This window comes from Tamandua tetradactyla, chromosome 5, assembly GCF_023851605.1.
Source record: "Tamandua tetradactyla isolate mTamTet1 chromosome 5, mTamTet1.pri, whole genome shotgun sequence".
NCBI lineage: Eukaryota > Metazoa > Chordata > Mammalia > Pilosa > Myrmecophagidae > Tamandua > Tamandua tetradactyla.
In genome coordinates this window covers 139,988,515-140,010,367 of record NC_135331.1, presented here as the reverse complement: position 1 = coordinate 140,010,367, position 21,853 = coordinate 139,988,515, and the positions used below count along the sequence as shown (strand labels likewise).

The window sequence follows — 21,853 nt, the reverse complement described above, 5'->3', positions numbered from 1 at the left end:
CAAGAAACTTGTTCAGGGGTCAGCTAAATGCAAAGCTGGAATGCTGTAACAACAAAAAGATATTTGCACATCATCATTCCTGACATTAATAAAAATCAAATTAGAATGCCACATAGTTTCCTACATCAAAATAACAATGGACTTAGGGGCAATTTGCATGTTTCAAGAGCAGGTTTCAGCTTTTTCACTTAAATTTAAATGATTCTGCTTATAATTCAGTGTTTATTAACCAGTATATCTTCAATAAACTAAGGCCTTCAGGTTTGTGGGATTTTCATGGCTGTGTTATTAAGATGCCATGGCACGTGCTAATAGCTATAAACAATGTTTCTCTGTTCCTAAAATTTGTTCTTTTTATTGTAGGTAGAAAAAAATTAAGCAAATGTTGGAAAAAAATTCAGTCACTCTTTCTCTTATATTTCCTAATTTTTATACATTGCTAATGCAGTAAGTAGAGATTCACATCAATTATCTTACCTTTGAATATAAGCATAGAAAAACTGAAGCATGCAGACTTCCAAAGAAAGATGTTTCTATAAACAAAAAAAATCAATTTTATAGTGAAGAAAAATTCTGCCTTTGCTTTTTTCCTTGTTGCAACTACTCTGTATCTTACCGCCAATTTTTTATTTTTAAAATTAAAAGAAAACAAAGTCAAATAATAGTTTACTGTAAAAAACATGGAGCTCTCTTTTATTTATTAGGGGAACTCAAAATACAAGAACTTACAAGAACTATTTAAAAAGTTGAAAATAGATGGAAGGAATTAAAAGATTCTCAATTTTTCCTTCCACATATTAGGAAGTTGATAGCCAACTGCCCACTTTTAAATGACCCATTCATTCTATAACCATTTAAACTATTTTAATTTTGAACACTTTATGCTTGGTGCTATTTGAATTAGTTTGAGATCTTTTTCATTAAACATGAATATAAGTCTGATTTACCACACATATCTACTAAGTTAGTGTCATTAGTTCAAATTTGGGACCAGTTCCTAATAGCCTAAAATGCAATAATTAAATTAAAACTAATGCTGAGTATAATATAACAAAAAGAAAAAATCTGTTACTGGAAATTAGTAAAAGACAAGAAAATGATACTATGGCCACTCACATTTACCAGTTTATTCCTTTTCAGTCCCAAAATCATATTGGTTTTCCCTCTTACCACACAAAGAAAAATCAAATGTCTAATGGATTCAGAATTTAGTAGCAAAGACCAGGGGGGCAGTGGTTGGAGGTAGTGAGAACTGGGTTTTACTTGTTTTTGTATCCCTCATGCTTATCCAATGTCTGGCACAAATAGATGTTCAAAACTTAATGCTGAAGTGATCTTTCACATACAAACTAAAAATCCTATGACAACAAATATCCCAGAGACGGTTTCAGAATTGTAATTAAATTATTAAAATATTAACATTGTCTATTCACACACACAAGTACACTTTTTCCTTGGTAATTCAGGGAAAAGATAAATATAAGAATAAATAATTTGACATTTTAAGATAATAATTCTTATAAGGATGTAATTAGGTCTATTTGACTTGGTTTATACTCCATTGTTTGTAGTTAGTAGATATTTTTCAAGAAAATATGGTCTCTTGGTCTTGCTGGAACAAAGAGCAAAAAAAAAAAAAACAATAGAGAAGTCCAAAATTTTTACTAATTTGTGGACTTTTAACGTAATATGAGTACTGGGATTATGTCTTATTCATTTTCTGTGCCCCTGCAGGGCAGAGTTTTGCACAAGATCCAGAAATACCACTGACAAGAACTGAGGTTTTGGCAAAACTTAGAGAATTAACAGAATTGAGAGAATCTTTGAGAAAAGAAAGCAATAAAGAAGCTGTGAAAAATAGCTAAAATGATGTAAGTTGATCTTGGGCTTTGGCTTCTCTGTTCTTCCTTTCAATGACTAAAAATACCTTCCCTAAAATTTTGGCGTGGCAGTTCCTGACTGCCTCGGATGTATATGTAAAGAGACTGGGACAGTTAACTGATTTTCACTGGCTATAGAATGATCGGAGTAGTAGGTCATTGAGATATTGATAACTGTTTTTATTACAGGAATAGGGTCAGACGCAATCATTTTCACCAATATTATACATGGAACGTCTTACCTATGGGCATCATTCTGAAACAGATTCGTAAACAAAAGCCCAAGCAAAGTTATTTCTTACCTTGTCCTTGGCTATGGCAGGGGGCTGCTTTAAAACTTCTTTCACAGTCTGGATAACAGTTTCTGCTCTCATGACACTGATTGAACGAACTAGTTCCACTAGTAAAAGTTGTTCTTCACTGGCTGTAGGAATGACCTGGACAACAAATTACTGTATGTATATATGTATGTGTGCATATAATTTTTTAAGACCAGTAACATAATTAAGAGAATATTTTATGTCCTCTTTTTAATATATAGCCCTTTTCTTTTCAAATTCATTGACTATTTTAAGTAAAATTATGTTTTATCAATATACATTTATTGTTTAAAAAAATCAAGTAGGATAATAAACCATATAAGAAAAAATAGCTATTCCTGTCCCATCTCTTCCCATGCCCCAATGCAACGACGCTCAATTCTTTTAGATCTTTTCTATTATTGTTAATATCATGCATGGCTATTATTTTTTTCCTGTTTCATGGTTTACTCAATTTTAGACACTATCTATTGACTATTCACTTCAGAAGACAAAAGATTTAACTTTCTCACACTTCTTTCCCTAACCTCTCGTCATAAATACACTATAAATATATTTAAATCAATATCCAATGGTCACATGGCTGTTTTATGGTTATGCTTTGTTTTATACTATATTTCTTGTCTTATACAATCTTTACCTTTTAATAGAATTAAAACACTGTTTTTATTGTTATTTTCTGTATTTATCACAAATTCATCCCTAAGCATTTAACAACTGCAAATCTCATCCAATTACATATTTAAATATATCAAGTAGTTAACTTTCAACCTCTTCCTATACCTCTTCTTATTCTTGTTTTTTTCTACACCTCTGCTTGATGTCTTTTTGCTCTAGTCTCGATTAGTACTCTCTCTCACTCTAAGTAACATATTTTGATGTCTCTCCCATCACCATCATCCCAGAGATTCCCTTTGTTTTTCTCATATTTTGAAATTCCTGTTTCTTGGGTCCCATATCTTTCACCTTCATGGTTTATTTTTCCTTTTGGTGGAGATGCATTTTCCCATAGCTGAGAAAGGGAGAATAGATAATTTTGTTGTTGTTGTGTTGAGACACACATGGCTGACAATGCCTTGAGTTTGTCTGGGTATAGAATTCTTTAACATCAGTAACATAATTAATTGTTAACGTTGATACTAATTTTCCCATTGAAGTTTTCAGTGTTGCTGATAAGTCTGATTCGTATTCTTTTGAAAGAGAACAGTATTTTCTCTTTAGAAGATTTAAGGATCTCTTATCTTTTTATGGGTTTCAAAGTCTGTGCTCTCAACAACTTTGTTATCATTGCCTCACACAAGCAAATTAAAAAGGGACAGGGAGTTCTCACATTTCTGGGCAAAACTAATGGATAGGAAGATCTCACTTTGGGGTATCAGTGGTCTGTTTTTCTGTTGTTGTTATTAGAGACTCAAAAATGTCAATAGCAATAATCTATTTTCTTAGGAAATTTCCAAGAGAGGAATTCTTAAAATCCCTCCCTGAAGGGTATATATCTTTTTTAAAAAAATTATTTATTAATTAAAAAAAATTTAACAAACGTAATAAAACATTAACAGATAATCAGTAATTCACAATATCATAACTTAGTTGCACATTCATCATTTCTTAGAACATTTGCATCCATTCAGAAAAAGAAATAAAAAGACAATAAAAAAAGAAATAAAACGAAAACAGAAAAAAAAAAGATTATACCTACCATACTCCTTACCCCTTGCTTTCACTGATCACTAGCATTTCAAAATAAGTTTATTTTAACATTTGTTCTCCCTATTATTTATTTTTATTCCATATGGTCTACTCGTTTGTTAACAAGGTAGATAAAGGAGTATCAGACACAAGGTTTTCACAATCACACAGTCATATTGTGAAAACTATATCATTATTCAATCATCCTCAAGAAACATGGCTACTGGAACACAGCTCTACATTTTTGGGCAGTTCCCGCCAGCCTCTCCATTACATCTTGAATAACAAGGTGATATCTCCTCAATGCGTAAGAATAACCTCCAGGATAACCTCTCGACTCTGTTTGGAATCTCTCAGCCATTGACACTTAGTCTCATTTCACTCTTCCCCCTTTTGGTTGAGAAGATTTTCTCAATTCCTTGATGCTGAGTTTCAGCGCATTCTAGAATTTTTCTCAATGCCTTGATGCTGAGTCTCAGCTCATTCTAGGATTTCTGTCCCATGTTGCCAGGAAGGTCCACAACCCTGGGAGTCATGTCCCACACAGACAGGGAGAGGGTGGTGAGATTGCTTGCTGTGTTGGCTGGAGAGGGAGGCCACATCTGAGCAACAAAAGAGGCTCTCTTGGGGGTGACTCTTAGGCCTAATTTTTAAGTAGGCTTGACCTATCTTTTGTGGGGTTAAGTTTCATATGAACAAACCCCAAGACTGGGGGCTCAGCCTATAGCTTTGGTTGTCCACACTGCTTGTGAGAATATCAAGAATTCAACTTGGGGAAGTTGCATTTCTCCCCGTTCTCACCATTCCCCGAAAGGGGCTTTGCAAATACTTTCCACTCACTGACAGAATCACTCTGGGATTCATTGGGGCATCACTCTGGACAAACCAACAAAATCCCATGTCCTACCTGAGATTCCAAGTACTTATAATGTTCAGTTAGCTGTCTACATAAGTTATGTTAGAAAATGCACTAGTCAAAATATAAATTTTGTACCAAATAAACATTTTTTGCTTTAGTCTCACACATAAGGTGACATTTTAAAATATTAATTACCATCTATTTTAGCACCCTGCAGTAATGACATTCCTTTGTTCTTTCTCATGTAAAAACATTTTTTAAATTTGTGCATTTAGTCACTATTATTATACACTCTAGGCATTCCTAGATTATACCATCTCAATCTTTAACATCTATCTTTCTTTCTGATTTCATTTATGCCCCAGCTCCCCTCCCTCTATCATTCTCACATGCAGCTTCATTCAGTGTTTTAACATAATTATATTACAGTTAGGTAGTACTGTGCTGTCCATTTCTGAGTTTTTGTATTCAGTCCTGTTGCACAGTCTGTATTCCTTCAGCTCCAATTACCCAATATCTTACTCTATTTCTATCTCCTGATGGTCTCTGCTACCAACGATTTATTCCAAGTTTATTCACTAATGTCAGTTCATATCAGTGAGACCACACAGTATTTGTCCTTTTGTTTTAGGCTACTCTTACTCAGCATAATGTTCTCAAGGTCCATCCATGTTGTTACATACTTCATAACTTTATTCTGTCTTAAAGCTGCATAATATTTCATCGTATCTGTATACCACAGTGTGTTTAGCCATTCGTCTGTTGATGGACATTTTGGTTGTTTCCATTTCTTTGCAACCGTAAATAATGCTGCTATAAACAGTGGTGTGCAAATGTCCATTTGTGTCTTTGCCCTTATGTTCTTTGAGTAGATACCTAGCAATGGTATTGCCAGGTCACATGGCAATTCTATATTCAGCTTTTTGAGGAACTGCCAATCTGCCTTCCACAGCAGTTGCACCATTTGACATTCCTACCAACAGTGAATAAGTGTGCCTCTTTCTCCACATCCTCTCCAGCACTTCTCATTTTCTGTTTTGTTGATAATGGCCATTCTGCTGGGTGTGAGATGATATCTCATTGTGGTTTTGATTTGCATTTCTGTAATGGCCAGGGAAGCTGAGCATCTCTTAATGTGCCCTTTGGCCATTTGTATTTCCTCTTCTGAGAAGTGTCTGTTAAGTCTTTTTCACATTTTGTAATTGGATTGGCTGTCTTTTTGTTATTGAGTTGAACAATCTCTTTATAAATTTTGGATACTAGATCTTTATCTGATATGTCATTTCCAAATATTGTCTCCCATTGTGTAGGCTGTCTTTTTACTTGATGAAATTCTGTGATGCACAAAAGTGTTTAATTTTGAGGAGTTCCCATTTCTATCTTTCTTTCTTCAGTGCTCTTGCTTTGGGTGTAAGGTCTATAAAACGGCCTCCAATTATAAGATTTTTAAGATATTTCCCTACATTTTACTCTGTTTTATGGTTTTAGACCTAATGTTTAGATCTTTGCTCCATTTTGAGTTAACTTTAGTATAGGGTGTGAGATATGGGTTCTCTTTCATTCTTTTGCATATGGATATCCAGTTCTCTAGGCACCATTTATTGAAGAGACTGTTCTGTCCCAGGTGAGTTGGCTTGACCGCCTTATCAAAGATCAAATGTCCATAGATGATAGGGTCTATATCAGAACACTCTATTCGATTCCATTGGTCAATATATCTATCTTTCTGTCAATAAATAAAGTGCTCTTTTGTATTCTTTGCTAGAATTTTGTTGAGGAAGTGCTCTTTTGACCACTGTAGCTTCATAATATGCCTTAAAGTCAGGCAGTGTGAGACCTCCAGCTTCATTTTTTTTCCTCAGGATACTTTTAGTAATTTGGGGCACCCTGCCCTTCCAGATAAATTTGCTTATTGGTTTTTCTATTTCTGAAAAGTTGTTGGGATTTTGATTGGTATTGCATTGAATCTGCAAATCAATTTAGGTAGAATGACATCTTAACTATATTTAGTCTTCCAATCCATGAACACGGTATGCCCTTCCATTTATTTAGGGCTTCTGTGATTTCTTTTAACAACTCCTTGTAGTTTTCTTTGTATAGGTCTTTTGTCTCTTTAGTTAAATTTATTCCTAAATATTTTATTCTTTTGGTTGCAATTGTAAATTGAATTCATTTCTTTTTCCCCTCAGCTTGTTCATTACTAGTGTATAGAAACACTACAGATTTTTGAGTGTTGATCTTGTAACCTGCCACTTTGCTGTACTCGTTTATTAGCTCTAGTAGTTTTGTTGTGGATTTTTCAGTGTTTCGACATATAGTTTCATATTATCTGAAAACAGTGAGAGTTTTCCTTCTTCCTTTCAAATTCTGATGCCTTGTATTTCTTTTTCTTGTCTAATTGCTCTGGCTAGAACTTCCAACACAATGTTGAATAACAGTGGTGATAGTGGACATCCCTGTTTTGTTCCTGATCTTAGGGGGAAAGTTTTCAGTTTTTCCCCATTGAGGATGATATTAGCTGTGGGTTTTTCATATATTCCCTTTATCATTTTGAGGAAGTTCCCTTCTATTCCTATCGTTTGAAGTGTTTTCAACAAGAAAGGATGTTGAATTTTGTCAAATGCCTTCTCTGCATCAATCGAGATGATCATGTGATTTTTCTGCTTTGATTTGTTGATATAGTGTATTATATTAATCGATTTTCTTATGTTGAACCATCCTTGCATACCTGGAAGAAATCCTACTTGGTCATGATGTATAATTCCTTTGATGTGTTGCTGGATTCTTTGCTAGAATTTTGTTGAGGATTTTTGCATCTATATTCATTAGAGAGATTGGTCTGTAGTTTTCTTTTCTTGTAATATCTTTGTCTGGTTTTAGTATGAGGGTATAGTTGGCTCCATAGAATTAATTAGGGAGCTTTCCCTTCTCTTCAATTTTTTTGAAGAGTTTGAGCAGGATTGGTACTAAATCTTTCTGGAATGTTTGGCAGAATTCACATGTGAAGCCATCTGGTCCTGGACTTTCCTTTTTGCAAAGCTTCTTAATGACTGATTCAATTTCTTTACTTGTGATTGGTTTGTTGAGGTCGCCTATTTCTTCTTGAGTCAAAGTTGGTTTTTCATGACTTTCTAGGAAGTGGTCCATTTCATCTACATTGTTGTACTTATTAGTATAAAGTTGTTCATAGTATCCTGTAGAAGCCAAGAGTTTAAAGCAAGACCTACAGAATTTGTTGTAAGCTGCTGGCCTCGGGATGGCAGCGGTAAACTGTGGCGATTTTTATGTAGAGCAGTCTGGGAGGAAGAGAATGTTTACCCCAAACAGTTATGTTAAGTATGAAGAAGAACACTGTGAGATAAAAATCTTGCTCCCTCAGGAAATGCCTGCATATCTATTGACATCCTGTGGTATATAATAAGGATCTGGTTGAGAATAAAGTTGTCTGAAGTCTGTCTGAAGTAAACTCAAGCTTTAGACCCCCTGAGCCCGTCTGTGTCTTTCTTTCTTTCTTCCTTTCTTTCTTTCTCATCATTCCTTAATATCCTTCAAGCTCTGTTTCTACAGAAAGCAACATTTGGCGCCCAAACGTGGGGCTCGAAGAAGAAGACTCCAAATCAATATTAAGGAACCAAGGAAAAGTCTCATTAGAGGCACGTGTGTCCAGCCGATAGAAGAGGACTCGAGTCATATTGGAAAAGTAAGCATTTTCCTTGGATCATCAGGGTAACGGGTAATCATAATAGGCGGCTGGAGGAGTATGTGTGTGTGTTAAAGCTACTGGGGTGCCTGTTAAAACATCTGAATTAGTAAGCTTATTTGATTTCATTCAAAAACATTGTTGTTGGTTTCAGCCTTAAGGCCATAATGTTTTAAATCTTAAGTAATGGAAATTCGTTATGAAGGCTTTGCAGTGAATATAAGACGGGGAAAATATTCCTATTTCTACTTGGTTATTGTGTTCAGTCAGGCAATGAACTACCTGGCTCATGCTTTGTCTTAAACTCTAAGTTGTGTTTCTTCTCAATCTTCCACTACCACTTCTTACCCTGTTTCGACAGTTGCTTGAGCCGGACTCGGCAATTGGTGCCCAAACAGGGATCTAATAAGGGAACTCTTAAAGCATAAAGTGAGGAGATGCTCCAGGGACATCCACTACAAATACTACAGGCGGGCCTTTTTGGGTTGAGCAGTGGCCCTTATCTGTAGAGAGGTTTGAGGCTCTGACTTGGTTGATTTGGGAACAGTTTGGAGCAGGACGTTTAGAGGAATCTCGTGGTTCTTGGAATTCTCCAATATTTATTGCAGGAGGGAGGTCAGGAAAATGGAGAATGTTGACTGATTTGATAAAAGTTGATACTGTGGTTCAGCCTATGGAGTCATTGCAGCCTGGCTTGCCCACACCAGTTGTAATTTCTAAGAACTGATTTATTATGATAGATTTTAAAAATTGCTTCTTTGCTGTGCCTTTGGCAGAGCAGGATAAAGAAAGATTGGTTTCTGGGCTTGTTCTTGATGGGCTGCCTTTATATAGGGATTCATGTACACCTGAGTCAGAAAGTATTCAGTGAGGAAGGTGCCATACCAAACAGGGGTCAGTGCTCATTGATGGTTCCTGTGGCAGGTTGGTCCCCAACGGGTGTGCAGTTCGGGATTGTAGTTCTGACTCAAGGTATTCTGTTAGGTTACCTTTGTTTAGTCTGAATGATTATTCTATGAGATTTATACCAATATTACAGGTAAAGTCCTATGACTCAGAATGGGAAGGGCAACCCCATCTCCTTTTGTTAACTTAAATCCTCAATAAACAGCAATTTGGAAACTGGCCATGAGTTTAGCTCCTATTCATGTTTGAAAAGAGAAATATATTTTAAGAACTTTAAAACTAAAAATTCTTGTTAAAAACTATATATTGATAGTTAATGCATATTTGAAACATTAAAGTATTTTAAATATTTAACATTATTCTAACAAATTTAATTTTGATGGTAATTACATATGTGGTAAAATATTTGTTCAAAGTAATGATTTAAGTATGAAAAATATGAAAGATGTATTTTTATTAATAGGAAAACAGAATAGTTTTATCCTAAAATGAATAACTGTTACTAAATGAGAAAAATATGGGACAAAGCCTAAACTAATATAATAAGTGTTGAGGGTTTGTAAAAATGGAAATTCTGGTTAAAATCAAGAAAGATTTAATGAGTCTAAAATGACAATGTTTTCTTGGACTTTTAGCCTGTTCTAATGAAAGGATATAAAAAAAAATTCTAAATAATTAGTTAAAAAGCAAAGAGTCTGTGTTTTATCAAAATAACTTATGTTAACTTTTATCATGTTGTTATCTGTATAAAAAATACTGATTTTCTCCTGGGTATCATCATACTGGCAAAAACTGCTTCTTGCCCTAAACCAGGTGGCTTAGTCTATTAATCTAAATACTATTACTATAAATTAATCTATTACTGACTAAATAATATTCAAATCATTTAAATACCTAAATTCCTTTAAGCCAAAATACTTTAATGCTTTGTCCAATGTTTATATAAACTATATATGTATAACCTAAATTTATCCCAAGATAACCATGGCTTATATTGGAAGCAGATCAGATTTGAGGTTTGAATGCAAGGAAAAAATATACTTGTGGAGTCTTTTTTGTTCACCTGATGTTGCCATTACATGCAACTGATATTGCTATCACATGACCTTGGTAAGAAATAGTTAAAATGTACACTCTAGCTGGGAGGACTGGCTATCCCCCCAGAAGGAGGTGTACTTTAATAAAGATATCTAGGTCCCAGGAAGCTCCTCTTGGTCCCTAGCCAGTTCCCAGAGGACCCAACTGGGCCCAGTCATGTAAGAAAATCAGAATTTGGCCACTATTGTGAGAAAATATCATAAAAACTGCATGAAATAAATTTAAAATTAGCAAAAATGCACAACCAATTATAAAGAATCCACATGCTTGCATTCCTTTTTAATCAATCCAATGAATTCAATTTTAAAAATCTGGTCATTTACTATGGGTACACATCACTATTGACACTCTGCTTTCATTTTTGCTACCTGCCACTTTAGGGATTCCTAATTATGTGTTACAAAACTTGTTTGATATTTTACAAGGAGATTCTGATTTATTAAGCAAAAGGCAGTTAACAGCTGCAGCTGAATGAGAGTTACAATTAATTGAACAATGCATTCAAAAAGGACAGCTTGTTCAAATAGATCTAAAAAAGCCTGTTGATTTTATTATTTTCTTTACCTTGCAATCTCCCACAGGCTTATTTTAGCAAGACGGTGTTTTAAAATGGATTTTTTTACCAATTGACAAAAATGTTTAAATACATATTTGCAAAAAATTATTTCTTTAATAGCCAAAAGTCACCAAAAATATTATCAATTAAGAAGTCATAATCTTAATCGCATAGTGTGTAATCTCACAAAGGAAGAAGTTCAAAGTCTATATATTTTCAATACCTTTTGGCAAATAGCATTAAGTGACTTTAAAGGACAAATGAATAATCATTTGCTATGTCAAAACTTTTACAATTTTTAAAAATGAACGCAATGGATTTTGCCTAAAATGGTTCCAGCTTCCCCGCTAGCTATTACTGTCTTTACCAATGATAATATTAATGGGAAGGCTGCATATGTCACCCCAGTGGAAAACAAGTTAGAAAATGCCTTATACCTCAGCCCAGCGTACTGAATTAGCAGCTGTAATTCAATTATTGCAAAGTTTTCCACAATCTCTTGATATTGTTTCTGATTTTGAATATGTGTACCAAACAGTTACTCACATTGAGACGGCTTCTTTGTTTAAAAGAAATGAATTGTCCTGAATGTTTTTACATTCACAAACATTAGTCAAAAGCTGAATTACTCCCCTTTTTATCATGCATATAAAGAGCTCAAACCAATCTTCCAGGTCCTTTATCATTACAAAATCAGCAAGCAGATACTCTTATGGAGGTAATGCAAAATCCCACAACATTTCACAAATTGACTCATATCAATAGCAAAGGGCTGTGAAAGAAATTTCCATCCTTTTTAAACAGCAAGCTCAGGACATTGTTAGGACTTGTCAAACCTGTCGGGCCTTTAAATGCACTCCCATTTGCATCAGGGATTAATCCTAGAGGTCAAAAAGCAAATGAATTACAGCAAATGGATGTTACTCGTATTTCACATTTTAGTAAAATGCAATATGTACATGCTATCATAGACACTTGTTCTCATTTCATCTGGGCTACCGCACAATCTGGAGATCGTTTTTGCCACGTTCAATCACATTTACTTAATGCTTTTGCTGTTGTGGGATGCCCTCAATCTATTAAAACGGACAATGGTCCTGTTTATACAGGAAAACAATTTTATAAATTTTGTACTACTTTTAATATTACTCATATTACAGGAATTCCACACAATCCCTCAGGGCAAGGAATTATTGAACGAGCAAACCGGACGCTAAAGTCTATGCTTTTAAAACAAAAAGGGGGAGATGATGATCAGGAGGATGATGTTATGAAAATAAGTACTCCTAAAGATCAATTAGCAAAGGCATTGTTTACTCTAAATTTTTAAAACATTTATGATAATTCATCACAGACTCCTGCAGAATAACATTTTAGTAATTTGGGAAAGAAAAATGATACAACCCAAACGGAACTGCAGCTGCAGCCAATCTATTGGAAAGATGTTAAAGATGATTTATGGAAACCAGGAATGGTAAAGGTGTGGGGTAGGGGATTTGCTCTTGTCATTGCAGATGATGGAACTTCAGTTTGGATTCCCTCGAAGAGAATAAAACCCAGACATATCGACCTCGACAAAAAATAACTAAATGGGTAATGTATACTATAGGACATACAATTTTGATTGCTGAAGGACAGGGACATATTTATACTTACTGGGATTATCTGTGGGCCCTAACATGGGCCAATTCAACTTTACCAAAATAATCTGAATACAAGTTTAGGATTCCCAGGTCCAGTAAGAAGAAAACTGGTGTCAAATTTAATTCCATTTTTAGAAAGACCTATATGCTTAACTCTGGATACAAAGGATACTTGCCTGTTAGGTGGGAAAGAAAGTTGGAATGGATGACAGTCATGTCACATGGATCGAGCAGTTATCATAATTAATGATTCCTATGGAATTGTAAGATTCCCCTGTGTTGAAGATAACTCAGACTATATGGATAGGCAAGCTAAACCAGAGTTATTACATAGAGGAAGATTTGTGCCATGATTTGGGATGATAAATAATTATTCAGAGAAATTTATGGGGAATTTTCCTAGGACTGGTACCAATTTTCATAGTGAATTCTAGTAACTATAACTTCTCTTTAGCAGCCATAAACACTATATACAAATATGTATTAGAGATCCATATATACTTGTTAAAGTTCATATGCATATAAGAAATCAAACTTCTAATTGTGAAAATTATTCTCTATTCACTTGTCCCCAAGCATTTATGTTGCAGGAAAATGAGACGATTATAGCAGCAAGGAGAAGAGGTATTTGGCTGCCGGTGCAGATGTCAAGATCTTTGCAATCCTCTCCAGAAACACATATACTGATCCATTTAGCAAAAGAATATCTAAAAAGGACTAATAGACTAATTGGATTCATTATCGCATCTGTCATTGGAATCATTAGAAGCATCACAGTGGCTGCAGTCGCTGAAACCGCACTGCAACAAACTATACGGATGCAGCATTGTTAGAAAAACACCAATGAACTGTGGCATAGACAATCTCATTGATGAGCAAACTAATAATGGACTAAATAATATAGAAATGACATTGGTTCATATTGGAGATCAAATGTATAATTTAAATTTTTTACAAAGTTTAAAGTGTAAAAGGAATAAGAGCAGTTTTTGTATTACCCTCTTTTAACATATGGTTTGTTTGAAATAGAATGGGAAAAGGGAATAGGCATCTTTTAAGGCTTTCAGATAGTTTAAGTCCTGATATCTTAGAATTACAAAAAAGGGGTATTAGAATGTAAATTAGAATAATCTACATATAGCCTATGGAAGTAATGTTACACAATCACTTACCCAAGAGCCAAAAAATCTTAGGTTTGGGGCTGTTTATACTTCGCTTCCTCCTCAGCTGTGTTTAACAACAAAGAAAAAGGTGATTCTTGCAAAAATTCGTTGGCTCCCTCCTAAATCAAAGTCAGAGAGCTTGACTGGCAGCCAATGACGGGTAAGACCCTTCAGTGCCTAAGGGCAACCTAAGACAGGCGCTGGCCACCTCTGCTTATAACAATGTGATTCTTGTGAATCAAAGTCAGAGAGCTTGACTGGTAGCCAATGACGGGTAAGACCCTTCAGAGCCTAAGGGCAACCTAAGACAGGCGTGGTCACCTCTGTTTATAGTCACCCTAAAAAGGTGATTCTTGTTTTCCTCGGTTTATAAAATAAAAAGGGGGAAATGTAGAAGCCAAGAGTTTAAAGCAAGACCTACAGAATTTGTTGCAAGCTGCTGGGCTCAGCGGTAAACTGTGGCGATTGTTATGTAGAGCAGTCTGGGAGAAAGAGAATGTTTACCCCAAACAGTTATGTTAAGTATGAAGAAGAACACTGTGAGATAAAAATCTTGCTCCCTCAGGAAATGCCTGCATATCTATTGACATCCTGTGGTATATAATAAGGATCTGGTTGAGAATAAAGTTGTCTGAAGTCTGTCTGAAGTAAACTCAAGCTTCAGACCCCCTGAGCCCGTCTGTGTCTTTCTTTCTTCCTTTCTTTCTTTCTCATCATTCCTTAATATCCTTCGAGCTCTGTTTCTACAGAAAGCAACAGTATCCTGTTATTACTTCCTTTATTTTTGTGGGGTCAGGGTTATATCTCCCCTTCTATTTCTGATCTTATTTATTTGCATCTTCTCTCTTCTTCTTTTTGTCAATCTTGCTAAGGGTCCATCAATCTTATTGATTTTCTCATAGAACCAGTTCTGGTTTTTTTGATTTTCTCGATTGTTTTCATGTTCTCAATTTCATTTATTTTTGCTCTAACCTTTGTTATTTCTTTCCTTTTGCTTGCTTTGGGGCTAGTTTGCTATTCTTTCTCTAGTTCTTCCAAGTAGACAGTTAATTCCTGAATTTTTGCCCTTTCTTCTTTTTTGATATAGGCATTTAGGGAAATAAATTTCCCTCTTAGCACTGCCTTTGCTGCATCCCATAAGTTTTGATATGTTGTGTTTTCATTTTCATTTGCCTCGAGATATTTACTGATTTCTCTTGTAATTTCTTCCTTGACCCACTGGTTGTTTAAGAGTGTGTTGTTGAGCCTCCACATATTTGTGAATTTTCTCATGCTCTGCCTATTATTGATTTCCAACTTCATTCCTTTATGATTTGAGAAAGTGTTTTGTATGATTTCAATCTTTTTAAATTTATTGAGACTTACTTTGTGACCCAGCATATGGTCTGTCTTTGAGAATGATCCATGAGCACTTGAGAAAAAGGTGTATACTGCTGTTGTGGGGTGTAATGTCCTATAAATGTCTGTTAAGTCTAGTTCATTTATTGTAATATTCAAATTCTCCATTTCTTTATTGATCCTCTGTCTAGATGTTCTGTCCATTGATGAGAGTGGGGAATTGAAGTCTCCAACTATTATGATAGATGTGTCTATTTCTCTTTTCAGTGTTTTCAGTGTTTGGCACATGTATTTTGGAGCATTCTGGCTTGGTGCATAAATATTTATGATTGTTATGTCTTCGTGCTGAATTGTTTCTTTTATTAGTATATAGTATCCTTCTTTGTCTCTTTTAAATGTTTTACATTTGAAGTCTAATTTGTTGAATATTAGTATAGCTACTCCTGCTCTTTTCTGGTTGTTATTTGCATGAAATATCTTTTCTCAACTGTTCACTTTCAACCTATGTTTATCTTTGGGTCTAAGATGTGTTTCCTATAGACAGCATATAGATGGGTCCTGTTTTTTAATCCATTCTGCCAGTCTATGTATTTTGACTGGGGAGTTGAATCCATTAAAACTAAGTGTTATTACTGTACGGGTAGTACTTTCTTCTACCATTTTGCCTTTTGGATTTTATATGTCATATCTAACTTTCCTTCTTTCTACACTCTTCTCCACACCTCTTTCTTTTGTGTTTTTGTATCTGTCTCTAGTGCTCCCTTTAGTATTTCTTGCAGAGCTGGTCTCTTGGTCACAAATTCTCTCAATGTTTTTTTGTCTGAAAATGTTTTAATTTCTCCCTCATCTTTGAAGGACAATTTTGCTGGGTATAGAATTCTAGGTTGGCAGTTTTTTTTCTTTTAGTAATTTAAATATATCATCCCACTGTCTTTTCGCCTCCATGGTTTCTGCTGAGAAATCTATGCATAGTCTTATTGGGCTTCCCTTGTATGTGATGGATTGCTTTTCTCTTGCTGCTTTCAAGATCCTCTCTCTCTTCGACCTCTGACATTCTGATTAATAAGTGTCGTGGAGTATGTCTATTTGGATCTATTCTCTTTGGGGTACACTGCACATCTTGGATCTGCAATTTTAAGTCTTTCATAAGAGTTGGGAAATTTTCAGTGATGATATCCTCCATTAGTTTTTCTCCTCCTTTTCCCTTCTCTTCTCCTTCTGGGACACCCACAACACGTATATTTGTGTACTTCATATTATCATTCAATTCCCTAAGTCTTGCTCATATTTTTCCACTGCTTTTCCCTATAGTTTCTGTTTATTTTCAGATTTCAGATGTTCCATCCTCCAGTTCACTAATCCTATCTTCTGCCTCTCAAAATCTACCATTGTAGGTTTCCATTGTTTTTTTCATCTCTTCTCCTGTGCCTTTCGTTTCCATAAGTTCTGTGATTTGTTTTTTCAGACTTTCCATTTCTTCTTTTTGTTCATTCCTTGCCTTCTTCATACCCTCCCTCAATTCACTGATTTGGTTTTTGATGAGGTTTTCCATGTCTGTTCGTATATTCTGAATTAATTGTTTCAGCTCTTGTATCACATTTGAATTGTTGGTTTGTTCCTTTGACTGGGCCATATTTTCAATTTTCCTGGTGTGATTTGTTATTTTTTGCTGGTGTCTAGACATTTAATTACCTTAATTAGTTTATTCTGGAGATTACTTTCACTTCTCTTACCTAGGGTTTTCTTGCTGGATAAATTTGTTGTCTATCTGTTCTTTGACATTCAGTCCAGCTTTTTCTGGACCTCTAGCTTAGGTTTTGTTTAACAGAGGAGAATTTTTCAGTTCTTGTTTTCTTGTTTCTTGCCCTGCTTGTATGGTGCCTTTCCCACACACACACACACTTAGGAGGGTCTACGTAGGTATTATAGACCCCAGTCGGGTTTTCCCAGAATAAACTAGCCTCCTATCAGGGGGGAGGATTCACCTGTGTCAGTTTTCCCTGAGGGTGAGACCCAGCAGGTTAAAAGACTTTCCTGTGAAGTATCTGGGCTCTATTTTTCTTATCCTGCCCAGTATGTGGTGCTTATCTGCCTGCGGGCCCCACCAGCATAAGATGATGTGGCACCTTTAACTTTGGAAGACTCTCCCTGCTGGGGATGTGGTGAAGACAGAGGAGAGGTTGTAGGCTGGTTTTAATGGCTTCAAATTACCAAGCCCTGGGGTCTGAATTCCTTGAAGGAGGGATTCCATCTGAGTTGGGCTTCATCCCTCCCCTGGGGAAGGCACAGGGTGGAGACAAGCCATGCCTGAAAGGAATTTGTTTCTGTCTATGCCTGGGGCAGTTGGAATTTGAGAAGTCCTGCCGCTTAATCCAGAGGTAGTCAAGCCTTTGTAGAAATACAGTCACAAAAACCTCTTTTTCTTTTTTTCTTTTTCTGTTAGCCCAATGAGCAAACTCCGCTTTGACCAGGTTCACCTGAGCTGGGGGCCTATTTTTAGTAGTCAAAATTTGTTAATTAGTGCCACAATTGGTGTTTAGTTGGACTCAGGCCCTGCTGCTGTTAATGTCTCTTTCCTTTCCCCACTGGGAAGCAGCCTGTGGGGGAGGGGCGCTGGCCACCATGGCTTGGGGAACTCACAGTTCTGGGGAGGCTCTCAGCTGGTCCAGCTGGTCCACACTGGGGTACGCTGTGTGTCCAGTCACTGATGTGTCCCCAGGAGCTGTTCTGTCCTGTTTCTGGTTATTTAGCAGTTGTTTTGGAGGATGAACTTAAACGCACACATTGCTAAGCCTCCATCTTAGCCACTCTGATAAGGGTATCTATCTTTACAGCCAAGTCATGGTGTGAGTTTGATTCCTATTATTCAGTATTTAAAATCTTCCTGAATGCCTAGGCTTTCATTCTAACTTCTACATGTGTGCAACTCATGTCCTTAGGTCCAGAATTTCTCTTGGCAAACTCTTCATAGAGTAAACTTTGATTCAAGTCTCCTGCTAAGGTAGGACAGGAGAAGTGAAAGGTTCCTTGGGTTGCAGAAAAGGGATCTCAAAGGGGTCTAAACACTCCTCATATAAACCTTCAACCAATCCTCCAGATTTCAGCTCCCTCAAAAACCTTTGCCATTAGAAGTACCTGCTACTTCTAACTGCTGATGCTGTATGTAGTTCTGCAGCAGGATCAATTCCCTCTTCCAGGAATTTAGATACCAGCTTTCTCTATTACATCAGTTACAACTCAGGCATCTATTTCTCAACTTGCAAAATTTTGTTGACAGTTCTTATTTCCTGTGGTCACTCCCTTCAATCTTTTTTTCACTGTGGATTTATACCTTTCAAAATTCTTATACTCTCATTTTTGACAGAGAGCAGAGAAAAATGCGTGTGTTCAATATGCCATGTTAAGTAAAAAAGTCTAGGAGTTCTATTCTGTCCTGGGTGAAATCTCTTACTGAATCCTCCAATTTAAAATAATGCAATAGGAGGTAGACTACTTATTTTAATTATTTTGGAAATGCCAGCATATATATAATATGAAGTCAGTACAAAAATAACAGATCAAAAATCTTTATTGGAATACAGGAGAAAATGGTGGTGTAGGGAGCAACAAGGCACATTTCTCCTATATAAAACAGCTAATGGAGACACAGATATTGTCTAAATCAATAGTTCTATAACTTTGGAGGCTGGGGAGCACTGTACAGTATCCAAGAAAGAGTGGGATAGAAACTGAGAAGTTGCAGCAGAAACCGAGTGAACTGCTCCTGATGTCCATTTTACTACCCTAGCAGTTTGCCTTGGATATGCTCCTTGGCTAGCTCTACAGACAGAGAGGGGAGTAAAGGCCTTCCTTCCTGGGAATAGGAGTGGGGCAAATTTGAGTCCTGAACATGGCTTATGATTGGCAACTTTGGACTGCTATGTTCTAGCCTTGAAGCATGGTTCCAGTCTTCCCAGAAAAAAAGATCTCTAGTAATTAATGTTTCAACATTGCCCAGAGGACATTGAAAAATACATATATTTTCCCTCTGCTATAGGGAAAGGCTGGCATAAGAGCACCATTGGATGGCCATATTTGGGAAGGCAAATGAGGAGATGCACCTTTGGGGAGGTGGAGGAGGAGGAAGAGAAAAAAAAAGCTTTTGTGCATCTTTCCTGTCCCTCTCCCCAAGGCCCTTTGGAACTGATCTGTGCCTTATTCATGGGTCCCTAACCCTGTTTTGACCAGCTAAACATGGGCAATTCTAAAGATCTAGAATAAGTTGAGCCAAAACTCAAATAAGTGCTGTAACACAAAGCCAATCAACAATAAAACCCTAAACAGAAAAGAGATACTAAACATCCAAGCAAACTCATCAAAATAATCAGATGCCAAGATAGCAGCCAAAAATTACAAGCCATATTAAGAAATAGGAAGATGTGGCTCAGTTAAAGGAATAAATTAAAACTACAGATGAGACAGGAGTTGAAAGAACTAATCAGTGATGTTCAAACAAATTTTCTAAATCATTCAAGGAGATGAAGGAAAATCTGGCTAAAGAGATAAAGGATATTAAGAAGACAATAAAGAAGAATCTAAAAGCATGCAAAGAAAAATAAGAGAACTTATGGTAATGAAAGACACAAAAGATGAGATTAAAAATACCTGAGAAGCACACAACAGCATAATTGAGCAGATAGAAGAAAGGATCAGCAAGTTAGAAGACAGAGCATTTGAAATGGAACAGATGAAAGAACGAGAAAGAAATGAGTGGTAAAAATTGAATAGGACTCTCAGGGAACTGAGTGATAACACAAAGTGCACAAACATATGCATCTCAGGTGTCCCAGAAGGAAAAAAGAAGGGAAAGAGAATAGAAAGAATATTTTAAGAAATAATGGCTGAAAATTTTCAACTCTCCTGAAAGACATAAATATGCATGTCCAAGAAGAATAACATACTCCAAACAGAATAAATCTTAATAGAACTACTCTAAAAGACATAATAATCAGTGATGATAGCATATTAATGTGAGAACAATTAGCAGTGCTGAATGGTGTGTTAATGCAGTGGAAAGGGGGTTTTTAGAAGCATGTATGTCACCAGAAGGAAAGGTAGAGGTTAAAACATGGGAATGTATAACACAGTGAATCTTATAATGAACAATATCCATGATTAAATGGACAAACACAAAAATATAAGAAAAGTTCTTTCACATACTAGAACGAATGTATGATAGTACAAGTAGTTAATTATAGAGGGGTATGCCGGTTTGAAAGGATTTCTGTACCCTAGAAAAGCCATGTTTTAATCCTGATCCAATCTTGTGGGAGCAACCATAAAGGATTTCTTTTAATCCCTATTCAGCACTATAGGTTGGAAACTTGATTAGATTATCTCCATGGAAATGTGACTCATCCAATTGTGGGATTGACCTTGGATTAGAGGAAAATGTGAGTCCATACATTCCAGGTGGGTCTTGATTAGTTTACTGGAATCCTTTAAAAGACAGAACATTTTGGAGAGAGCCACAATTCACCAGACCCCATACAGTCAGAGAACTTTGGAGATGAAGAAGGAAAAGGTATCCCAGGTAGTTTCATGAAACAAGAAGCCTGGAGAGAAAGCTAGCAGATGCCACAATGTCTGCTATGTGCCTTTCCAGCTGAAAGAGAAACCCTGAACTTCATTGGCTTTTCTTGAATGAAGATAACCTCTTGCTGGTGCCTTCATTTGGACATTTTATAGACTTGCTTTAGTTGGGACATTTCCATGGCCTTAGAACTGTAAATCTGCAACTTAATAAATTCCTCCCTTTTTAAAAGCCAGATAAACCTGCAATGGTCTGCCCTAAGGAACCAGCCACCCAACCTCAAATTAGCTTCTAGTCTTCCAATCTGCCCTGAGGAAACTGCCATCCAATCACCAGTAAAAGAGATTAACTCTCTGATAAACCTGTAATCACCTCTGAAGAGCAAACAGCTTTCACTCCTCTATCTGAAGAGACTGTTTCAACAGCTAAACTTAATGCAATGAATGCCAAGAGGTAAGTGGCTTGCAAGACACTACTAATTCTTCTAATGACCCATCCCCATTATTCCTCTTTTATGCCACACCTATAACTAGACTGAAGTCCCAACAGGCCCCAATGGTGAGGTACAAAGAGTGACCAAACAAGGACGTGTGCCATACTTCTCCTCATGCATTAAAAGAACTGCATGATTTTTCCAATTTATATAGACAAAAATCATGAGGAAGTGTGTGGGATAATGGTGGAAGGAATATAAAGCTGGATCAGGTTGAATTTACTGATATGGGCCCAGTAAGCAGAGGTTCTGGACTCAGTGTTGTGGCTCAAGGGGTTAGAAATTGCTCCAAGAGTTTGCTTGGGTGGTTGGCTGAAACAGGAACTAATCGTGGCCTACATTACCTGAGGCTGAAATGCCAGAACTTACCCTAGTAAGATGAGGGGGTACAAAGACATAGAAAGACTGGAATGCTAAGAGTGGACTTATCATTTAAGACTTGCTTACTCACCCCAGGAATGTCTAGAGGACATCCCGTCACCTCAGACGGCAGCACTTAATTGTAAAAGACAGTGTGGATTTGGCTGCCATAACAGATTAGCAGACTCAAAGCAGTAATCAAAATAGTCTGATTTGCAGAGACCTATGGTGTTGGCTAGTAGACCAGGGGGTACTCAGAGGTAAAATAGATGGGCA

General features: G+C 36.3%; 1 protein-coding gene across 6 annotated transcripts in view; it reads right to left on the bottom strand.

Annotated features, from left to right (window-relative positions):
- Window positions 1-21,853, bottom strand: part of DOP1A (DOP1 leucine zipper like protein A) — a 186,579-nt gene that overhangs the window by 23,892 nt on the left and 140,834 nt on the right. For all 6 annotated transcript variants that reach the window (XM_077162334.1, XM_077162336.1, XM_077162338.1 and 3 more), the window contains 2 exons: window positions 2,183-2,317; window positions 478-533 (listed from right to left, as the gene is read on the bottom strand). In XM_077162334.1, coding sequence (XP_077018449.1) covers window positions 478-533; window positions 2,183-2,317 — 191 coding nt within the window. The remainder of the gene's footprint in view (window positions 1-477; window positions 534-2,182; window positions 2,318-21,853) is intronic.